At 39.0% G+C, this 19936-nt stretch overlaps 3 protein-coding genes across 3 annotated transcripts in view; 2 read left to right on the forward strand and 1 right to left on the reverse strand.

The window, feature by feature from the left end:
* Positions 1-350: 350 nt before the first annotated feature.
* mrm3a (mitochondrial rRNA methyltransferase 3a) lies at positions 351-3349 on the reverse strand. Its single transcript, XM_084716593.1, has 4 exons — positions 2844-3349; positions 1666-1910; positions 1407-1568; positions 351-1060 (listed from the first exon to the last, which is right to left on the reverse strand). Exons 1-4 carry the CDS (start codon positions 3299-3301, stop codon positions 480-482), a joined length of 1446 nt encoding a protein of 481 aa, XP_084572719.1. The 5' UTR covers positions 3302-3349; the 3' UTR covers positions 351-479.
* Positions 3350-3896: 547 nt separating this feature from the next.
* glod4 (glyoxalase domain containing 4) lies at positions 3897-7216 on the forward strand. The gene is made up of 9 exons (XM_084716594.1): positions 3897-4108; positions 4316-4365; positions 4483-4603; positions 4694-4838; positions 5436-5572; positions 5685-5771; positions 5871-5984; positions 6065-6151; positions 6248-7216. The coding sequence occupies exons 1-9, from the start codon at positions 4019-4021 to the stop codon at positions 6311-6313; spliced, it is 897 nt and encodes a 298-aa protein (XP_084572720.1). The 5' UTR covers positions 3897-4018; the 3' UTR covers positions 6314-7216.
* A 196-nt stretch (positions 7217-7412) lies between these two features.
* Positions 7413-19936, forward strand: part of LOC146328982 (bridge-like lipid transfer protein family member 2) — a 29319-nt gene continuing 16795 nt past the window's right edge. The window contains exons 1-15 of the mRNA XM_084717949.1: positions 7413-7568; positions 8346-8485; positions 10216-10342; positions 10766-10815; positions 10957-11098; positions 11181-11299; positions 11393-11453; positions 11527-11710; positions 15313-15436; positions 15541-15665; positions 15766-15833; positions 15916-16052; positions 16931-17049; positions 18209-18402; positions 18737-19034. Of these exons, the coding sequence (XP_084574075.1) occupies positions 8415-8485; positions 10216-10342; positions 10766-10815; positions 10957-11098; positions 11181-11299; positions 11393-11453; positions 11527-11710; positions 15313-15436; positions 15541-15665; positions 15766-15833; positions 15916-16052; positions 16931-17049; positions 18209-18402; positions 18737-19034 (1819 nt within the window). The 5' untranslated portion in view covers positions 7413-7568; positions 8346-8414. The remainder of the gene's footprint in view (positions 7569-8345; positions 8486-10215; positions 10343-10765; positions 10816-10956; positions 11099-11180; positions 11300-11392; positions 11454-11526; positions 11711-15312; positions 15437-15540; positions 15666-15765; positions 15834-15915; positions 16053-16930; positions 17050-18208; positions 18403-18736; positions 19035-19936) is intronic.

Below are 19936 nucleotides of genomic sequence, written 5' to 3' on the forward strand. Positions count from 1 at the left end.
ATTTAGTTACATTCTGCCTGTATTAAACTGTAGGTAACAACAGCTACATTGAGGCTTGGTGCTCGGGTTATTTGTGTAACCACCAACAACAACTGAATATTAGGATAAATAACTTTGTGAGAAACATGCAAATTTGTCCAAATCAACTAACAGTCACAGGAAGAAGGAAAAAACGACGTTTTGAGTGACGTGAACGTGAAGCTGATGGCCTGATTCTGACGGACTTTGTCCTTTATAGACAAAGTAATTAATTGAGAGAATTGAGGATTCTTAGAAAGAAAGAAAAACCTAAAAGCAAACAAGGCAGAAATTCACTGTACATCAGTCTAGACAATCATATCACACATCTGTCATTGAAATTCAGTGTTTTATTACTAATAGAACAAGATGTAGAATTAATATTTATTTTAGTCTGTTCAGTCTGCAGTAACATAGACACATGTACACCAGAAGTCACATACTGATATTTAGAACAAACATCATGAAATCTGCTGCTCAGCTTTAGAGTTCCGGTTCCTCCCAGATGTCTGCATCAGTTTCAACAGTTGCTTCCTGCCCTCAAACAGAAGGATGCTGGCAGCCATGGCTGAATTCAAGCTGTCCACATCAGGAACGACGGGAATAAAGAGCCTGCGACCAGCCGTCCTCTCAGCCAACTGGACAGCTTCTAGACTCAGACCATGTGTCTCTCCACCAATCACAAGAGCAGAGGGACTCTGAGCCCAGCTCTCATGGTACAGCTTTGTGTCCACTCTGGGGAGTGAGAGTCCCTCATCTTCGTAATCAGAGTCAGAATCAGAGTCGTACTCCTCGCAGTGCGTGTTTCGGTTACGCCTCGTGCTGACCCAACCATAGTCTCCTGGTTTGGGCGGTTTGTGAGACTCTAGTAAATCTGTTGTTTCTCTACTCGTGTCGCAGCTGCTGTCGGCCACGTGGACAGTCACAGGTTCAGGGAGGTGCTTTTCGATATCATCCCAGTTCAAGCTGGGAAAGATGGGAAGGCGGAAATGGGCACCCATCGCTGCACGAAGAACTTTAGGCTCCCACACATCAACACAACCTGTGAGTGAAGAAACATAAACATGATTTTAAAAAATTACAAGCAAAGATGCAAAGATATTTACAAGGGGTAAAGTTCACTTGCCCACGCCTTTAAAGGGATAGTTTGGATTATCTGATGTGCTGCTTTTTTAGGCTGATCTTTTTTAAGTAGCTAAAATATGTTGTGTTGCTGATCCTGTCCACAGCAGTTCATTGCTTAGCTTCTGTACTGGTACTCCTCTCTGCTTCTCCAAACTGGGGGCGTGCCAACTATTGTGGGTAATACACTGACTATCGACAAGTACCTCACACAACCCCACATGAAATAATACAAACTATCACTTTAATTTATAACATGAGAGTACCCTTGGTGAGCAGGACATTATGACAGCCCGCAGCAGCAGCACATCGCAGCATAGTCCCAAGGTTGCCAGGGTCTCGGATGTTGTCACATATCAGAGACAACGGCACCGAATGAGCTCTATTCGTGAAGTTCAGCCGTGACGGGTCGGGGCGAGAAAATATGGCTGCAAAAGAAGAAGTCAAAGTCAGCAGCAATTCTCAAGAGTTCTTGTGTGCTTGCTGTGCTTCATAATGACCCAAAACTAAAGATGTGACCCTCACCGATCACACCCTGCGGGGCCACGAGGTCAGACCAGATCTTGATGTCCTCAAACTTGACTTTGACAAGCGTGGCCCTTTTTAGTTTGTCTACAGGCAGCTCTCTGAGCCGATCCACTGTACTGAAGAACACCATCTGTGGGTTGGCTCCAGCATCCAGTGCGTCACAGATCAAACGCCTGCCCTCCAGGAGAATTTTACCCTGGTGCTCCCGAAATGTCCTGGAACGAGCGACACTCGCTAACCTCCTGAAGGACAGAGACAGAGAGGCAGAGATGGACTACAGGCAGTGTGAACATGAAATATTATCATAATTACAATTTCTATTTTGTAAACATTGTGAATTATAGGATGTTTACACCCTACAAGACTAAAAAATGTTGTTTAAACTATGTTTTTAGCCTGAATCTTAACTGTAGATCATCAGCTTGGAGCCACATTCACATTCACGTGCACACTGTCTGAACTGTGTGTGTGTGTGGTGTGACGGTGTGCACGTACAAGTGAAAGGCATGTTGAGGCTTTAGGGAACTTGGATTAGGCCAGACCAGCGTATGGAGACATTTTATCTTGTTTTGGGTTGTTTTTTTTCCCCTTTAATTGCTTGGGAGATTCAGTAAGTCTGTTTTCCTGTGAAACTCCAGCAGTATTTTGTGGACTAAAAAAACTAAACCCCACATTCAATCACATGAGGGTGAGTAGATAATGACTGAATTTTCTTTTTGATGAACTATCCCTTTAAGTAGTCATATCGGTACTCTGTACTGGCAAGGGCCTATATATAAATACATTTATTTATGAAACAGAAGCGATTTTGGTGCATCCCTGAAAAGGCAGCTTGCAGCTTCTGTGATTTGGATATTTCATATAACTTACTACGATATTGACAATATATCGATTATTGTGCTGCCTTAGTAAATTTAGTTGTCAAAACATGATCAGAAGTAAACATATGATTTGTCTGTGAGATGTCGAGTACAAATATACAGTAGTATAATAAGGAAATGGCTTATGGTGGCTTTACTATGGTTCTTTTATCCAATTTTCCAAGTGATATAAGACAGACAAAGGTTATACAATCTCATGATAAACCAATTAGTCTTCTTCCTTTGAATGCCTGTGTTGTGACCTGTGACAATCATGGCAATAATCCACTGCTACATCATTGCAGTGACACTCACGCCAGTCTTTTATCTCCAGGGAAAGCCCTCTCGAAGCGGAGTCCATCAATTTGAGCCTTTGTACCAGTAACAGGGGCATCCTTTACAGTTGGCTGCACATGACTCCTCGCCTTGACAAAGTCACTTTCATCACGTCTTGCCGTAGATGTGACTTTAGCCTCCCTCTCCTTCCTCCTGATGATTTCCTCTGTAGGCTCAGACTGTGACGTCGGCCTCAGGACTTTACCCGTCTCGTTTTCAGGAAACAACACTCTGACAGGTTTCCTCCTCAGTGCGCGTACATACCGTTTTGACTCCACAACAGTACCGCTTCCCCTTGTAAATAAAGCATTTCGCTCTAAGGAAACAAGGCTTATCACGCTTCTCATGTACGCTGCCATGTTTGTCTCACTCCTTCTTCTCTTGTTTGACAGACTAGTGTGCAAATACAAGCTAACAAAGCTACTTACTGCCACCATCTGGAGTATAGCTAAAACTACATATACGCGTCTGAAATTAGTCTAATTTTTTGCGTAAGGTTAATAATTCACTGCACAATACGTGTTACCCGATAACGTTACCAAACTAATCAACTACCTTCCCTTTAATAATTTCTTCCTATATTTCTTTACTAGTCAACTGTAATGGTATCCAGAAAGGAACCCTAGATTTACAAAACTCTCGCGAGATCTGTACAATTTCTTTATTCAGTCCACGCAAACTAATCATGTTTTGTATGTGAAAATGCTGTGGTTAATATTTGGGTTGGTTTAGAAATAGAAATTCGTTGGTTGGGGTTAAGAAAAGATCATGTTTTGGTTAAAATGATCACTCTCGCGAGATCTTTAGCGAGTCTGGGACTCCCTCCTAAACACGGCCAGTCAGTAGTGCCGACAGACTGCTCCGTACTGGGTGATACCATTCATCTGAATGGTTAGGGGTGGCGAATGCCGTTTAACACCATTTTATTTTCCATAAAGTTGTTGAGCGTGTCAACAATAATACAGTAATGTTAACCAATTAACAAAAAACCGGGCTAATATCTGTGAATTATGTTTGCATTTGTAAATACCGATCGTTTTCTCATTGTTTTTACTTTCCACCAATCGACGACAGAAAAATCCATCATCCAGGAAGCTTAATCGTTCCCTGCACACCGATCTGTTATACAGACATCATAACATCTGTAGAGAAATATGGCTTTGAGACGAGCGCTGCATTTTGTTTTCAAAGTTGGCGACAGGGCCAAAACAGCCACGTTTTACCGAGATGTTCTGGGCATGAAGGTATTGTTTCTGGGCTTCATTTAATGGTTAAATATGACTGAAGCCATTGATTAACTTTTGTTGATGATAGGCTAATCCCAGCCAAAGTGTTGCACAACGTAGTTAGTGTAGCTAATTCCTCCTTTATCATATGAGCGTAACTCGTACTTTAATAAATTTGTTCTCACGCTGAATGCTTATTTTGTCATCTCTTCGTTTCCATTTTAGATTTTACGTCACGAAGAGTTTGAAGAGGGCTGCAAAGCAACGTGTAATGGGTAGATATGAGACATCTTTAACTAACTGAACTTTGCCCTCACAATGCTGAGTAACACAGTTAAACAGAGCTGATAATGTCCTAACACTGACTCTGCTCTCATCCTGTATCCATGCAGCCCCTACGATGGAAAATGGAGCAAGACGATGGTTGGCTTTGGTCCAGAAGATGACCATTTTGTTGCTGAGCTAACTTACAACTATGGCGTTGGAGAATATCAACTTGGCAATGACTTCTTGGTGGGTGACAGTTGATTTAGGACATGCTGTGTTATATAATAGGGCACAGCAACCTCCTAAAGAGACATTGTCATACATCTTCCATTATAGGGGCTCACTCTGCAGTCCAGCACAGCTGTAAGCAATGCTAAACGACTGGGATGGCCTCTTACTGAGGTAGCAGAGGCTCTGTATCTGACTCAGGCTCCAGGAGGGTATCCTTTCTACCTTGTGGACAAAGAGCAGCCTCCCAGTGGTGAGTGTCACTGCTGTCTTTTCTTTCAAAAGTGTGAAAAGGTTAAAGTTGATTAATAATTGTAGTAATATAATCACATGTGTAATGCAGAAATACAAACTATTATGTTGTTACTGTTTAGCAAAGAGTTGCTTAGTTTATTAGCATTACTGATTTATTTAAAGTAATATTAATTTAACTGTATTCTATTCTCTATTATGTTTTATTGACTAACCTTTTCATTGATTTAGTTAATCTATAAATGAGAAATCTTCTCAGTAGTTATGTCATGACTTTGGTTTAATGGGAATTTTGTGAAAACAACTAGCATGAAAATTTGCTTGTGACTATTATGGAGCTACTTTTGTGTATTTATCATGCAATCAAACAGAATATAAAACTTTTGACACTACATTGCAATGTTGTAGTTTTTGCTCTCAAGCCTATTCTGTTTGATTTTATAGTGAAGACACAAACATAACCCCTCATGCAGTACTGAACTGCAGAAATGAGTGCAGTATGGAGGACGGCGCTTTCTGTTCGGTCACTCCAGATGTCTGAGCTGTTTTTACCTCTGTTATTGACCACCTGCAGTAACCTTCGCTCATTTGCTCTCAGACCCTGTGCAGAAGGTTTGTCTAGGAGTCTCAGACCTCCAGAAATCGATCCATTACTGGACTATGCTCCTGGGAATGAAGGTGATGGAAAAGAATGAAGAAAAGAAAACTGTGCTGATGGGATTTTCTGACAATCAGGTGAGTCAAGTATCAAAGAAATAATTGTATTTAGTATTTTGTGTTGTGTGGTAATAAATCAGGAATGTATTTTGGTTTGAATGTTTTCATCATATTTTTTATTTTTCTGCAGTGTAAACTGGAGCTTCAAGATATCAGTGGGACAGTCGATCATGGAACGGCATTTGGAAGAATAGCATTCTCATGCCCACGAGAGCAAGTAAAATATTATTTCATGGATGCTTCCTAGTATTTGTTAATATTGGAGAAATATAATCGTTATTATCATCATTCATAAACATTTCATTACATTCCACAGCTGCCTGACCTCGAAGCCTTGATGAAAAAGGAAAATCAGAAAATTCTCACTCCATTAGTCAGCCTGGACACTCCTGGAAAAGCCACGGTAGAAGTGGTTATCTTGGCTGATCCAGTAAGTGTGTTAATATAATGACTTAATCGAGTGAAATTAGTCTTGGTTAAAAAATATTAACTGAACCATGTTTGTTTTAGGATGGTCATGAGATCTGCTTTGTGGGAGACGAGGCTTTCAGGCAGCTGTCCATGGTGGACCCCAAAGGAAACGACCTGCTTGATAAGGTTGGTCTTGCTCCAGTATTTTCCTCTCTGTATTAAATATGCATCACATGATGGATACTCACCGCGCCTGTGCTCTGTGTGCTTTTATGTTTTCAGGCCATGTCTGAAGATAAAAGCGATGAATGGTTTGCCAAACACAACAGACAGAAAGCTGCTGCGTGAGATGACGAGAGTCGCCTGGAATATTACGCCACAATAATGTCTCATCAGTTCATATGATGTTGAGTTGCTGCCCAGGGTTCCTGTAGAGTAAATCTTCTTGTAATGACAGCTCAGTTATCCTCAGGCTGGTAGTATGAGATTTATTTTTCTCCTGGGAGCATGTCATGAGGCAGTTGCATTGACAGCACTTTGTAAAAAGGACCACATGTTCAATATGATGAACATTTTTCCAGTGAACATTGTTTCTATCAATATGGAAGAGAGGTGGGAAAAAAATTAATTTACATGACTTATTTGTAAAAAAAAAAAAAAAAAAAAAGATGAGCTTGACTTTTTCTATTGGCCCTCCATCAACTACATATTTATGCATTGGGTATGTACCAATTAGTGCTCTTAATGACTGAAGTAATACCTGGCCTGTTCATTACATTGTGGTAATTAGCTTTGCAACAGCTTTATTTAGAAACAAAAATTAATTCAGTAATTTACTGACATATCAACCATGGTTTATTGGAATTTGTTTTGGGGCGTTCCACACGACAAAAATGTGACATGTAAAACATCTAATGACAAATCAGTCCAAACATCCATGCAAAGCAGATTACAATGCAGTAACAGTACAATAAAAAATGTAAGAAAGTGGTGTAAAATGTCAGTCTGCAGAGTCCTTTAATGTCTTGTTTTTGTCCACACCCCAAAGCTATTCAGTTTACTGTCCTAAATTGTTCCAGCTCTAGTACCAGTACCATTAAATGCAGCATCATGTTATAAGAGCACGCTGTTTACAGATAAGTGCATTTAGTATCATGCAATAGCAGCAGTTTATTCCCGTGTCATCTTATCATTTGTAAAAGTACGTAATGTCACACATCTGGATTTAAATAAACTTTCTTGATCTTTTCACCTTTGTAAAAAAAAGTTTCATTATGAATGTGAGTATTTCCCCTGTTTTACCTTTTGTATGAATTATTTTTAGCGGGTGTATATGAAGTGGAGGTGACCTGCTGAAGAACAATTTATATTTGAATGCAAAGCTAAAAGTTAATATTTACTTGAACAGTCTTGTTGGCGGAGCTCCAGCTCCTCTCCCACTTGTTCTCGGCTGCAGGTCAAGTGAGCAGAGCAGGAGGGCGGACTGAACAGAGCAGAAGGAGTGTTGTTGACTCTGTCTGAGCACAGAGTTAACTGTCAAATGAAACCGCTGTCTGCAGTACAACGCTGCGAAACGAAAACCCAACACTTTGAATATGTCAGGGTAAGTAAGCTTTATACTTCACTGGAGCAAACGGAAGCCAAAGATATACAGGAGTTAGTAAAGAAGAGTGCTGAGTTGAGAATCAGTCTCGCAGTTATGCTAAGTGGTCGTGTCTAAACGGGAACCCTAGAGTTGTGGAACTCTCGTGAGATTTCTAAGCGTTTTCCTTAATATACAAACTACTTTTTTTAATAATGTCGCAATAATGTGACTAATATTCATTTAGACTAAGAGACAGAAAACACCGAGACAGAGTCAATTAAAGATAAAATTATGGGTCAAAATGATCACTCTCGCGAGATCTTTCGCGGAGCTGGGTTTCCCTTCTAGGCACGACCGTGCTAAGTTAGCCGCAGCATTAGCATGCTATGCTAGCAGAGATTGGCTCCTGATTTCTGGGTGACGCGGCGGCAGATATCTTTAACTATTTCATGTTTGGGTAGTTTGGGCTAACACTGCTACCTCTTAGCAATGAGTCACTGTTTTGCCAGCGGTGTGTAGTGACCAAGGACCAAGTTTAGGTAAAGGTTTTACACACTGTTGATAAAGTTTAGCTTGTAACAACATTGTAGTTAATTAGCCATTTTAGCTCTGTGAGGCCAGCTGTTACCGTTAGCTGAAAACACCACCAACGTTCATGAATTTGCTTTGCAAATATTGCCTCGGCCAGGTACAGTGATAGAGAAGTTATTAATGATTGTTTTGTAGCAGTCACGTAGGTCTAGACGCCTGAATGTGAGGTGTTAAAGCTGATGTGCTCCTCTTCCTCTTTGACAGCAGCTGATAGCAGACAGAGGAGCAGACAGACTCATGTCCAGGATCTGGGTGTGAACAACTTGGGACACAATGTCTCTCTTGCTGATATCCTTCCTTCTTATTCTTCTGCTCGGGATTTTGTTGCTATGTGTCATTTTCAGGTAAGAAATTCATTACTTTCCACAGTACTTGTCTGGTTGTCAGAGATGCTCTCTGTAGATAACATTGATTTACTTTAACATAACACTGCTTATAAGATTTAACCCAGATTATTTCTTATGTTAAGAACAATTGTCAAGGTAATTTATTAATCATTATATGGCACAGGGTTGCTCAATGAAATGAAAGTTGTAGTCCCTTAATACTACTCATATTATACCATTGTCTAGGTGGATACTTGGTCCTAATTGGTATTTATTAATTCCTGATAATGTACACCTACTTAGTAGGTTGCCAGCTAGAGGTGTCACAATCCACCAAATCCATGATTGGACTTGTATACATACCATGTAAACTCCCAGGAAGTAATTGTGATGTAGTAGTGAAGCAATTCAAGAGGGTGATGACAACATGGTCAGCATCTTCATATAAAAAACTTCACAACTCGTGCAACAGTCTCCATCAACTTGGACTGTGTTTTTCAAATGAAGCATTATACATGTAAGCTGTCCCTTGTCCTGCTGGAGTCTTGTGCTGTGTCAGCTTGAGACAGGGTCCACCTGTCAACTGCACTCACGTGATCCTGGACATTGTGGTGGGGCAGATCTCTGTAAGATGTGGGCACAACAGTCTCTGGTTTCCCATTGCTCAGCCAGCCTGAGTCATATTTCATCCGTTTCATATTCCTGACTGGACATTTCTCTGACTGAACCTCCTGGGGTGGTCACACTCTGCCACAGTGCATCCAGCTGGTTGGTTGAAAAATGCTGTGCACGTTGTTGATCGTTTCAGCGTCTGCTGCTCTTTACTCCAAACCCCTTGCTCCCTTTTCCAAAGCTTATGGGTATTTTTCTGTTATAGGTGATACATGTTTCAGCAATAAAGATGATAAAAGTATTAGATTTAATTAAAAAAATGCAGCAGATTTTGAATGACCTACCAGCCACAGCATCTGCATGTGCCACTGCTGCCATGGAGAAAGATGAATTAACGAGATAGAAAATCAAATAATAAATAATAACAAGTGTGAATTTGCAATAGCTACAACCAGGTATTACATTGCATGAACATGCATGCATGCATGTGTGCATGCATTCATAGAAACACACAACCACAGTCACACTTGGCATCCATGGCTTAAGTATAAGGAGTGGGACTAACTACCATTGAAACAGGAACTCTCTGCTCAGACCAATGATGCCTCCCCTGAGAGTCTACAAGAAATGGTTTATGAGTTTGGCCATGTTACATAAATCCATTTAAAAGTAGTGCCTTTTTTTTATAGACTGCTCAAACTGCCACACAACTTTTTTGTCAACTGGAATGACGAACCTTTCCACAAAAATTTCTGTGCAAGTCTTTGAATCCATTTTGAAATTATGCTCCTTTTAGCAATTGGCCCCTCCCAGTGTCAGGCCCTCTGTATCCCATTGGCATTAACCAAACTACACGCCCTCACACACAGGCATTTGCCCTCCATGCCAAATTTCAGCTTCCTAGGGCAAAAACTGTGGACGCCAAAGGGCGAGGGAAATTTTATAGACCAACCAACAGGCCAATCTACAGAGCTGCTGGTCAGAGCTAATAATAAATAGTAGAAAATTATAAGGCTGCAACTAATCATTATTTTCTGTAAATCTGTCAGGTTTTTTTTGATTAATCGATTAATCGTTGTAGCTCTGAAAAATTATTTACAAGGTCAAAAATGTCTGCTCTTTACTTCTGCTTCTAGGTGGCTCATTTGCACCCTGGCTGTGCGGTTCTTCCAGACCGCACTGAATGCTGATCTGAAGATCAAATCAGTCGGGCTGTTTTCTGTCCAAGGAGTCAGTATCCAGTTTCACCCCCATCACACTCTGGTAAGACACACTGTGTTTACATGACATTTATGTAGTGAGCTCATTCAGTGGCTGCTCCCATGTCAGGAGTGGATGTTTGTATCAGTAATGGTAAAAATATATTTTACGATGCTTGGCCACAGTCCCAGAATATATCAAGGGTACTTTTTTTGACTCTCTATGTCATAATAGAAAGAGTAGAGCAGGTAGTCTATCAAGTATTGGGTAAAGATAATGTACTTTTTTAAAATAATTTTTTATCTGTACTCTGGATAGCTATTACCATATATCACAATTTTAATATTTTTTTTTTTAGTGAACATGAAAATTGTAATACAAAACGGATCATTTCCACTAATCGTATCACATATCGTAATCGCAGTTTCAGATACAGATAATGGTGTACTCACTCTACCCTAATATCAGTGACTCTCTTTATGGCAGGAAATTGACAAAATATGGATTTCAAGTAAACTGCTGAACCAGGATTTGCCGTAAGTTGTCACATCTTTTTTTTTTTTTAAGATCCCTTAGAAATAAAATCTTTCAGCAAGTCAGTTATAAATACTAACCCATTATAAATGAAAACACATAGTTCTGTTATTTGAGACAGTCGCTGCATGTTTGTGTTTCAGGAGGTACCTGGCGTTGTGTGTCGGTGAAACCAGAGTCAGGTTTGATTTACAAGCACCACTCAGGCCTCTGGTGAAGAAGAGCCATGGAAAAACGTCTGCGAAGATTGCAGTCAGCCCCACAACGCTTCGCTTTCTGTCACAAGTATGACGCCACGCTGCAAGACGATCTGTTGCCAAAATGATTTTTCTTAGACAGTATCTCACTTCCTATCTTGTGTTTTCAGCTGCTGTCGTTCCACGTCAGCTCGATCAATGTGATGGTCCTGAACTTAGCGCTGTCAGAGTCTCTGTGGCACATGACCATCACAGGCATCACCTTGTTGCTTGACCACCAGAGTAAAAGGTCACTACACAGTTTACGCTTTATTTCTGTCTGCCATTGTTCTGATTTAAAGGAATCATACTATAAGGTTATTATTTTTATCTTTCATTACAGGCTGGCGTGGGACTTCTCAGTCGGGCAGCTCAGCAGTAAAGTGCTTAAAAGCAGTCAACTGGTAAGTTCTTCTACTTTCACTGGAATAGAAACTTGTGATTGAATGTGTGTGACTAATGTGCTCTACTTTATAGGATATATGTTTGGCTGAAGTGGCCCTGAGCCTGCTGCTGTCTGGAGATGTGAGCCTACCAGAGATGAAGCCTGGCTGTTTGTCCCTGAGTGTGAGGACACTAATAGCAGAGCTGCATGAAGGACTATTTCTCAGCCAACTCCTGCTGCCTCCGTCTCCCAAAAAGAGCATCCAGGATGCATCTGGTGAGCAAACACAAATTTTAATCTCTGAAATGTCAGAATTATTTGAAGAATTATTCAACAAACAATTCCAACATTTTATCAGTTTTAACAGTTGATTTTTTTTCTCTAAATGCAACCCAGAATCCAACATTTGACCCATTTTTTTTTACATGTCTGATTCTTTTACTTTCTGAGCCATTTTTATATTCGTTTGTCCATTTTATTTGTTTTACTGTAGTTGCACACTGATTATGATGTGACAGTTCCTCATGCCATAGTTGTCCTTACGGCTTTAACAAACTGTTATCCTTGTGATGTTAGAAATTAGATTTATTTATATAGCCCAGAATCACAAATCACAATTTGCCTCAGGGAGCTTTAGAGTCTGCACAGCATGTGACACCCTCTGTTCTTACACCCTTGATTCAAATAAGGAAAAACTTCTCCAAAAAACCTTTCTAAAAAGAGAAAAGACCAACAAAATCACAGTATATTCACATTTTCTGATAGATGTGGATTATAAAATGTGTGAGGAACATGGATCCTGGAGGATATTTATCTTTGTCCTCATTTCTATGCTGGTTAGAAGGAGACAAAGAAGAATAGAGGACATCAGGTTTTGTCGTTGTAAACTTACAAAACCATCAAAAAGCAGCACAATTCACATAACACTAAGGGTGGGAATCTCTTGACACCTCACGATTTGATTTCCCTTGCAGAGGGTTTTGATTCAATAATAAAACAAATATTATTGATGTATCAGAATTTTAAGCTTTTAAGCCAGGGGTCGCCGGTTGGATTGTGGTTCATGTTCAGTTGTCTTTACCAAAACTCAAGAAGTAGCCAGTTTAGAACACAAACTTGATGCACATGTTTACATCTGTTATGTTTCACCATCCAACTTGTTCAGCCTTCAGGAACGTAGACAACTTGGTTTTAGATTTCCAATTATTTACTTTTCTGCAACACTTCATTATCTTTCAAGAGAGGATTGCAGTGTGTCTTATGTTAATTATCAGAATAATTTAACTACTGATACTGATTAAAATTTCTAACATTCTATCAGTTTCAGTTGTTTATATTTTCTCTTTGTCCCCGATTGTGACCTTGAATCCCAAATCTGACCTAATTTTTTTGGTGGCTGATTCTCATATGTCAGAAAATTTGGCCATTAAACCAACCATATATCACAATAAATTGTTTCAGTCTATCAGTAATTATTAATCATTTTTAATGGCATATTTTTAAATAAAAACTAGGGGAAAAATGTTTAATTAAAAAAAACCCTTGATTATGAATTTACCCACCTTACTTTGAATTTAACCGTGTTATTTAGGCATTTAATTCATGTAAGTGAAACTACTGAACAGTTCTCTAAATGCTGTTGGTGAAGTCTGTTGCCAGCACATATTGCTGTTATTCTAACACAAAGGCCGATACTGGGTTGATTGTAAGAGTGTATCCTTGTACTGCCAAAGCTAATTTGCTCTACCTGTGTATTAATAACTGTGTATTATAACTGTGACTGTAGTAATAGTTGTTTTCCACTGGTCTCACATCAGTGATACTCTGCGTCTTCTAAAATGCCTTAATGTGCACCATTCCCTGTGATATTTTTAGATGTTCTGCAAACTAGCAAGAAAATGAGGACAAGGTCATTTCACAGAGCTTTGTTGACCTCCGTAGGTACTTGAAGTATGCACACACTTAATGATAAAATAGATAAAGTTTAATCTCCCCAGTCAAATCAAATAAAGCACAATAATTTAAAAAGTAAGAAAAAGTTCGTAAAAATCAGGTCAAGTATTTTTTTTTCAACATCTCTTTATACAGTATATCTGCAGGTTTTTTCAAAATCAAAGTGTCATATACACAGCTAAAAACAAGTCTCCCTGTACAATGAAGTTCTTCCTTTGCATTCCACTCTGAGTGACACTGAGGAAGAAAACATGATGTATAAAAAAGTGAAAAATATGAAATATAAGAATATAAGTAATAAGATATAAAGTGAAAAGAAAATAGATAAAGTATCCAAAGAACCCTATATACAGTATACGGTATCAAGCGAAATATCTGTGCAAAGTCAAGATATTTTGTGAGACATGAATGAGAAATGAAGAAATGTTTTGTTAAAACTAAAATAACAGTAGCACAGACATGGTTTAAGTTTTCCCTGTGTAAATACAGACTATCAAGGGAAAAAAAGAGGAAATGACACATTGGCTCACCTCATGGTATTTCCATGAAAAACATATTTTAAGATTATCAGAAACTAAAGCATTAAAGTGGTGCTGTTAGTTATTTAACTTGTGACCCAAATTCTCCAGATGCTTTACATTTATAGGCACAGCTGTATCATTCAGAGCAGCCTTCTGTCTGTACAGTTTAACAGGCCTGGGCAGTACACACAGGCTAGAACATTACAAATTGTCATTGGTTCATATCAGATGAGCTATGCACAATTAGGGCTGAGACGACATGCTTATCTTCTGATTAGATACTATCATGACACTTGGGTGCAGATTCAGTATGAACTGCAATTCAATACTAAGATTTATTGTGATTTTTATTCACTATGCTAACACTAGACCACGGGAAAAAGTTGAATCATACACGTCTTGGTATATTATGATGGTATAATAAAAGTCATATTTCCAAAACACAATGCACATGTCAGTCTCTCTGAACTTTGTTTTAGCAACACCATTGCTATACTGCATATCAAAGTGGTAAATAATGCAGCTTTTTTAGTTTATGCTAATCAAGCTAGTGCCATAAGAAAATCATAAAATATGAATTAGAAATATTAATTCAGGGATCGATAAATCGATTTTAAAATTGAAAAAAAAAAAATCATGAACTGCAAATGAATCACCATGCAAAAAGTAAAAAATGTTGTTTTCAATTAAAATATTATTAGGGCTGCAACTATTAATTTCATTGTCAATTAATCTGTCCATTATTTTCTCAATTAATCGATTATTTCTTTTGCCTATAAAATGTCATAAAATGGTGAAAAATGCGGTGCTCCCATAGCTCAGTTGGTAGAGTGTTCACCCCATGTACTGAGGTTGTTGGTCCTCTGCAGTGGTCGCTTGTTCGATTCCCGCCTGTGACCCATTTGCTGCATGTCATTCCCCCTTTCCTGTCATATCTTCAGCGGTCCCTCCCTGTCCGTCTAAAATAAAGGCAAAAGCCCAAAAAATAATCTGTGAAAAATGTCGACCAGTGTTTCTCAAAGCCTAGGGTGTCGTCCTCAAATGTTGTTATTTTGTCCACAATCTGAAGACATTCAGATTATTGTAGAAGATGAAAGAAACCAGAAAATATTCACATTTAGGAAGCAAGAACTGGATAATGTTGATTTTTTTCCTTAAAAAAATACTGAAACCAATTTATCAATCACCAATGTGGTTGGTGATTAATTTAATAGCGTTGCATTTCTACTTATTATATTTATTTACACGCCTGAGAATTTATAGGCCTGTTGTATTGTATTTATTTACTGTTTAACAGATTATTTTGCTGGTATTCCTCATAAATACTCTTTGCCTTTCTTGACATTACTGATAATACCATACATACCACTGTGATTTAATAGTAATAATTCTGTTTCCTTTCAGAGTGTGAAAACACCGAGTTCATCCAGACTGTGACTGTGGAACAGTTTCATCAGCTGATTCCCCACAAGGTCAATGTGGAATTTGATAACACAAACGTAACTCTGTCCATGCACAGCCAGAAAAGGTGAGTCAACATTTCACCATCAGCTGCATATAGCTGCAATTTGATTCCCTATTGAATGACCTATTGATTTAAACACTTTATGACTCTTCATCCTGTCCATGCAGACACCTGAACTGGACTCTGAAGTCTTTAAAGGTCGGCTATGGACGTGACGACGAGCAGCTTCCTCTTAAAAGCTTCACGCCTGAGCTCAGCTTTCCCCAGAGCAGCCTGGAGCTCCTTCTCGAGGGTGAGTGGACAGCTGGGTGCCAGACGCAGTGCAGAGAGAGTTGGATGAAAGAAAAGAAGTGATGAACAACACGTTCTTGTTTTTTTTTATTTTTTGGCAGATGGACTTCTCCTCTCACAAAGTCGTCAGAGAATCCTTTGTGTGAACACTCTGAAGACGACGCTGGAGGTGAGGAAGATGTTCGATGGTGGCATCACAACAACACGACTCATGTTTGACATTATTTTGACTCGTGTTTTTCCACATTTAGGTTACATCAATGGACATCTCGGGGTCATTTACAGTCAACACTTGCATCATCCACTACCGTCACCAGGAGTTCTCCCATTGGCTGAATCTATTTCCATGGGAACAGCTAATCCACCGGAAGGCAGCACATAGAAAAAGGCAAGTGACAAAAGAAAAACTCAAAGATTTGGATTGCTGTGTGGCAGTTAATACTCATGTTATAACCAGGCATTTTCTGTGACACCCCACAGAGATTGATTTAATCTAAAAAAAAAAGTTCCAATCAGAGTTTAAAACTAGGTTCAAACCAGATTTAAAATTAAGCAGAGCTTGATTGCACTATTAAAAACAAATCTCTGTTCAGTAAATCCTAGTTTATTGATTGCAACTGAAAATAAATAGAGCTTTATCAGTATTGGGATTTGTTAGCTTACTTAAAGGTTTTGTTAACATAGTTAGCTGACTCATGAAGGCTCGGCAGAGAAGCTTGAATTTCTCCTCCTTTGAGAAAAATCTGTTGGCTGAATTAATGGAGCAACTTGATTATTTTGCTCGGTCGTCTAAAAGCACTGCATCCATTTTAAAAGTTAAACTGCCTCAAGTGTAAGATTGAAGTAAATTGGAGTTTAAAGTTTTGGTGCCACAGGATTAAAGTTTATCTAGGTAGAGAAGAGTAAATTATATTGGACTAAATTGAGGTTTGAGGAGAGGTTTAAATCTAATCTTTCAATATTTTAAACTATTTTAAATGTTTGGTTCAGCATAATTGTAGGTTAAATCAAGATTTAATTGGGTTTAAAATTAATCCTTTGTTGCTGAAACCCAGCCTGAAAGTTTACTGGAATGACTGGATCAGTGTTCTGTCCGATAACTCACCACCTGAAAATAAAAATGTAACAATCTAACACCTCCTTTATTTTCTTCTCTTTCCTACCCATGTTTGTGTTTGCACATCACTCATTCTGTATTGTGTTGTTCCATAACGTTATTGCGTCGTGTAGTCCATTAGATTATTTGCCCACCCTCCTTTCCCTCAGGCGCCTCCCTCACCTGGACGCTCCCGTGAGGATCACCTCTTCTGTGTCCAACGTTAACGTGTCCGTTCAGCTGGGAGACACGACGCCTTTTGCTCTTGGTTTCCTGTTTGCCAGTGCAGGTACTGCAGGTGTCTCACACGCTGCACACATGCATGTTTACACAGAGAGAAAGAGGCAGATGAATGTCATATGATGGTATTGCTACATTGCAAAATGAGAGCATTGTCGTGTTAAAGAATAACTTCAACATCCTGTGGTAAGCAAAAGCACTCAGTTTTATTACTTTACGTCATGTGTGAGTCATGTACTATTGTTGCAACACATTTTCCTTCAGTAAATCTTCATGGTTTTTATTCTATAGGCAACTTTTGGGTCAACCTTTTTCAAACCTGTGACACCAGATTAGATAACGTCTTTTCTTAGAGTGCCCTTTACAAGTTACACATTAACTTGCACTCCTTTCTTAGCTTTTAATTGCTTTTGTTTGTTTTTTAAACAACTTAAACATACTAGAAGGAGTTTTAAACTGGTTATGAAACAGTCTCAGTTTAATGTTGATGCCTCTATGACCTACAGAGGCAAACAAGACCATCAGCGAGAAAACTGGTCATTTCTATACAGATGTAATCCTTGAAATCAGACAAAATGATTTACAGCATGCAGACCAGAAGAGTCTACGTGTTCACAGGAAAAGTTATGTTGGCCAGTTAAAAAGAAGCAAGAGTGGATTTTTCTGTAGTTAATTTTGTTTTTGACATTACATTTTGTGGCCACGTCGATGGAAACACTCCCACTTTGAGAGTTTGCCCTGGATTTTTTTCAGGCCTGGTACACTCTAACAAAACCCTAAACAGACAAGGCGCCCGAGATGGCATATTGACAACGTCTGCTTTGGTCAAAGGACATAACAGGCAGTCTGCGATTTGTAATTGTGTTCAAATTTTTGTTTGCTTGGCATATTCAAGACTTCAAACAAGTGATCAAAAGGAGCGGATGATTGAAAAAGCTGAATTTATTGCATAAAATGAACTGTGTAAAATATGACCTTTGCAAAACATTAGCACATGATGAACACAGAGTGCATGAAATGCAGATCAAATGTAAATCATTGGCCTGTAAAGTTATCAAAGAAACACTGGCTTTTGTCGACTGAGTCCTCCAAAATCAACACAATATGAAAGTTCCTTGTAGCCGCTTTCAATTGCTACACTGCAGCAACTTTGAATGTGTTGTCTGAAAATAATGTTTTATGATGGCGTTTGCTCTCTGTGTCCACAGAACTGCAGCATCTTCTTGACTTTAAAGATGACACAGAGAGCCCAGAGTCGCAGAATGTGCACCAGCGTGCCTCGCTGTCCCTGGACCACTTCTGGTGGAGAGTGGGTCAGGGGTCTCATATCCAACAAGCACCCCACCCTCCTGGTAAACACGTGTGGGGAGAAGCGCTAATTTTAGACTCGCTCAGTCTTCAGGTAGGAACACAAGTTATTAAGGACCGTTTAGTAACTTGTTTTATTGACTGTATATAAAGAAAATCACGTTTTTTTAAAAAATACTTATTATAAACAACCTTTCCTAAAATGCCTTTTTGCTCTTTTTTATCATTCTTCTCTTTGCGTGCTTGTTTTTACTTTGTACTTCTAGTTTTAATCCCCCAGTTTTTCCAGCCACAAAAATTAGATCAAAGCCCTGAAGAAGTCATTTCAAATTAAAACTAGTTTATTAGTTACGTAAGTTTATTAGTCAGAGGATTTATTGGCCTACTTGACCATGAATGTTCAATTATTTTAAATCTTGTCACTTCAGGGGAGTTTCAACCGACCCCACATGGAGTCGAGCAGCCACGCTCCAAGTCTGAGCATGGAGTCCAATCTGAAAGGGCTTCAAGTGGAGCTTTCAGAGACATGTGCACTGTGTCTGTCTCGCCTGCTGTCCCTCATCTGTGTTCCTCGTGACATGGAGCCACAGCTGTCAGATGTGTCCTCGGTGTCTCCCTCTAGTGACGATGGTGCCCAGCCCGTCCTGTCCTCACAGATTCACCTGCTGTTTAAACTGGACTGTTGTCTGGAGGATGTTAATGTGTTCACACTGTCTAATCTGGCAGGTAAGTTATTTCCAAATATGTAACAGTGTAGCACGATGAAAAAAGTGTGCCGTCGCTGTTCATTAATTCATTATGTGGGGCATGAACTGTAATCTTTAGGTTATATTTATAGTACACTTCATAGTTCAGGGGTCAGCAACCTTTATTATCAAAAGAGGCATTTTTGGCAAAAAAAAAAAAGGAGTAAAAGATAAATCTGGAGCCGCAGGTATTACGGTAAGTTCTCTGTTTTCCTTGGAGACTTTTCTTTTTTTGGGTTTTGGCATCCATAACAAGCCTTGGGAGACTCAAGAGCAGCCACAGGCAAAATTTAGAGGAGAAGGCACTGAGCCATAAACGTGTTGATGAAATATTAAAACAGTTTGTAAATTTTTCATTTAGTGTTTAGTAAAGCTGCAACGATGAATCGATTATTAATGAATGATTAAATTAATCACCAACTAATACTTTTTCAATACTTTGATAATTGATTAATCAGTTTGAGTAATTTTTAAAGAAAAATTTCAATGATTTCAGCTTCTTATATGTGAATACTTTTTGCTTTGTGTACTCCTCTATGACAGAAAACTTCGCATCTTTGGGCTCTGAGTGAAACAAGACTTCTTAGGCTTTGGGGGACATTGGTTGACATTTTTCACCATTTTCTGATATTTGAAAACAAACAATTATTAATCAGTTAATTGAGACCAATTAATTGCCTGAAAATAATCGTTAATTGAAGCCCTAGTGTTTAGGCAACACATTTTTACAGTTGGAGAATGTCAGAATCACTTTGTGCCTACAAGAATGAGAAATGAAAATTGCAATGTGCGTTGTTCATTTCCATATAATTTTTTGTCAGAGCCACTGGAGAGAGACGCAGTTTGCTGACCCTAATTGTTCCACCCAAATAGATGTGACCT

The sequence above is a fragment of the Lutjanus erythropterus genome, chromosome 4 (assembly GCF_056507025.1).
Source record: "Lutjanus erythropterus isolate fLutEry1 chromosome 4, fLutEry1.hap2, whole genome shotgun sequence".
NCBI classification, from domain to species: Eukaryota; Metazoa; Chordata; class Actinopteri; order Lutjaniformes; family Lutjanidae; genus Lutjanus; species Lutjanus erythropterus.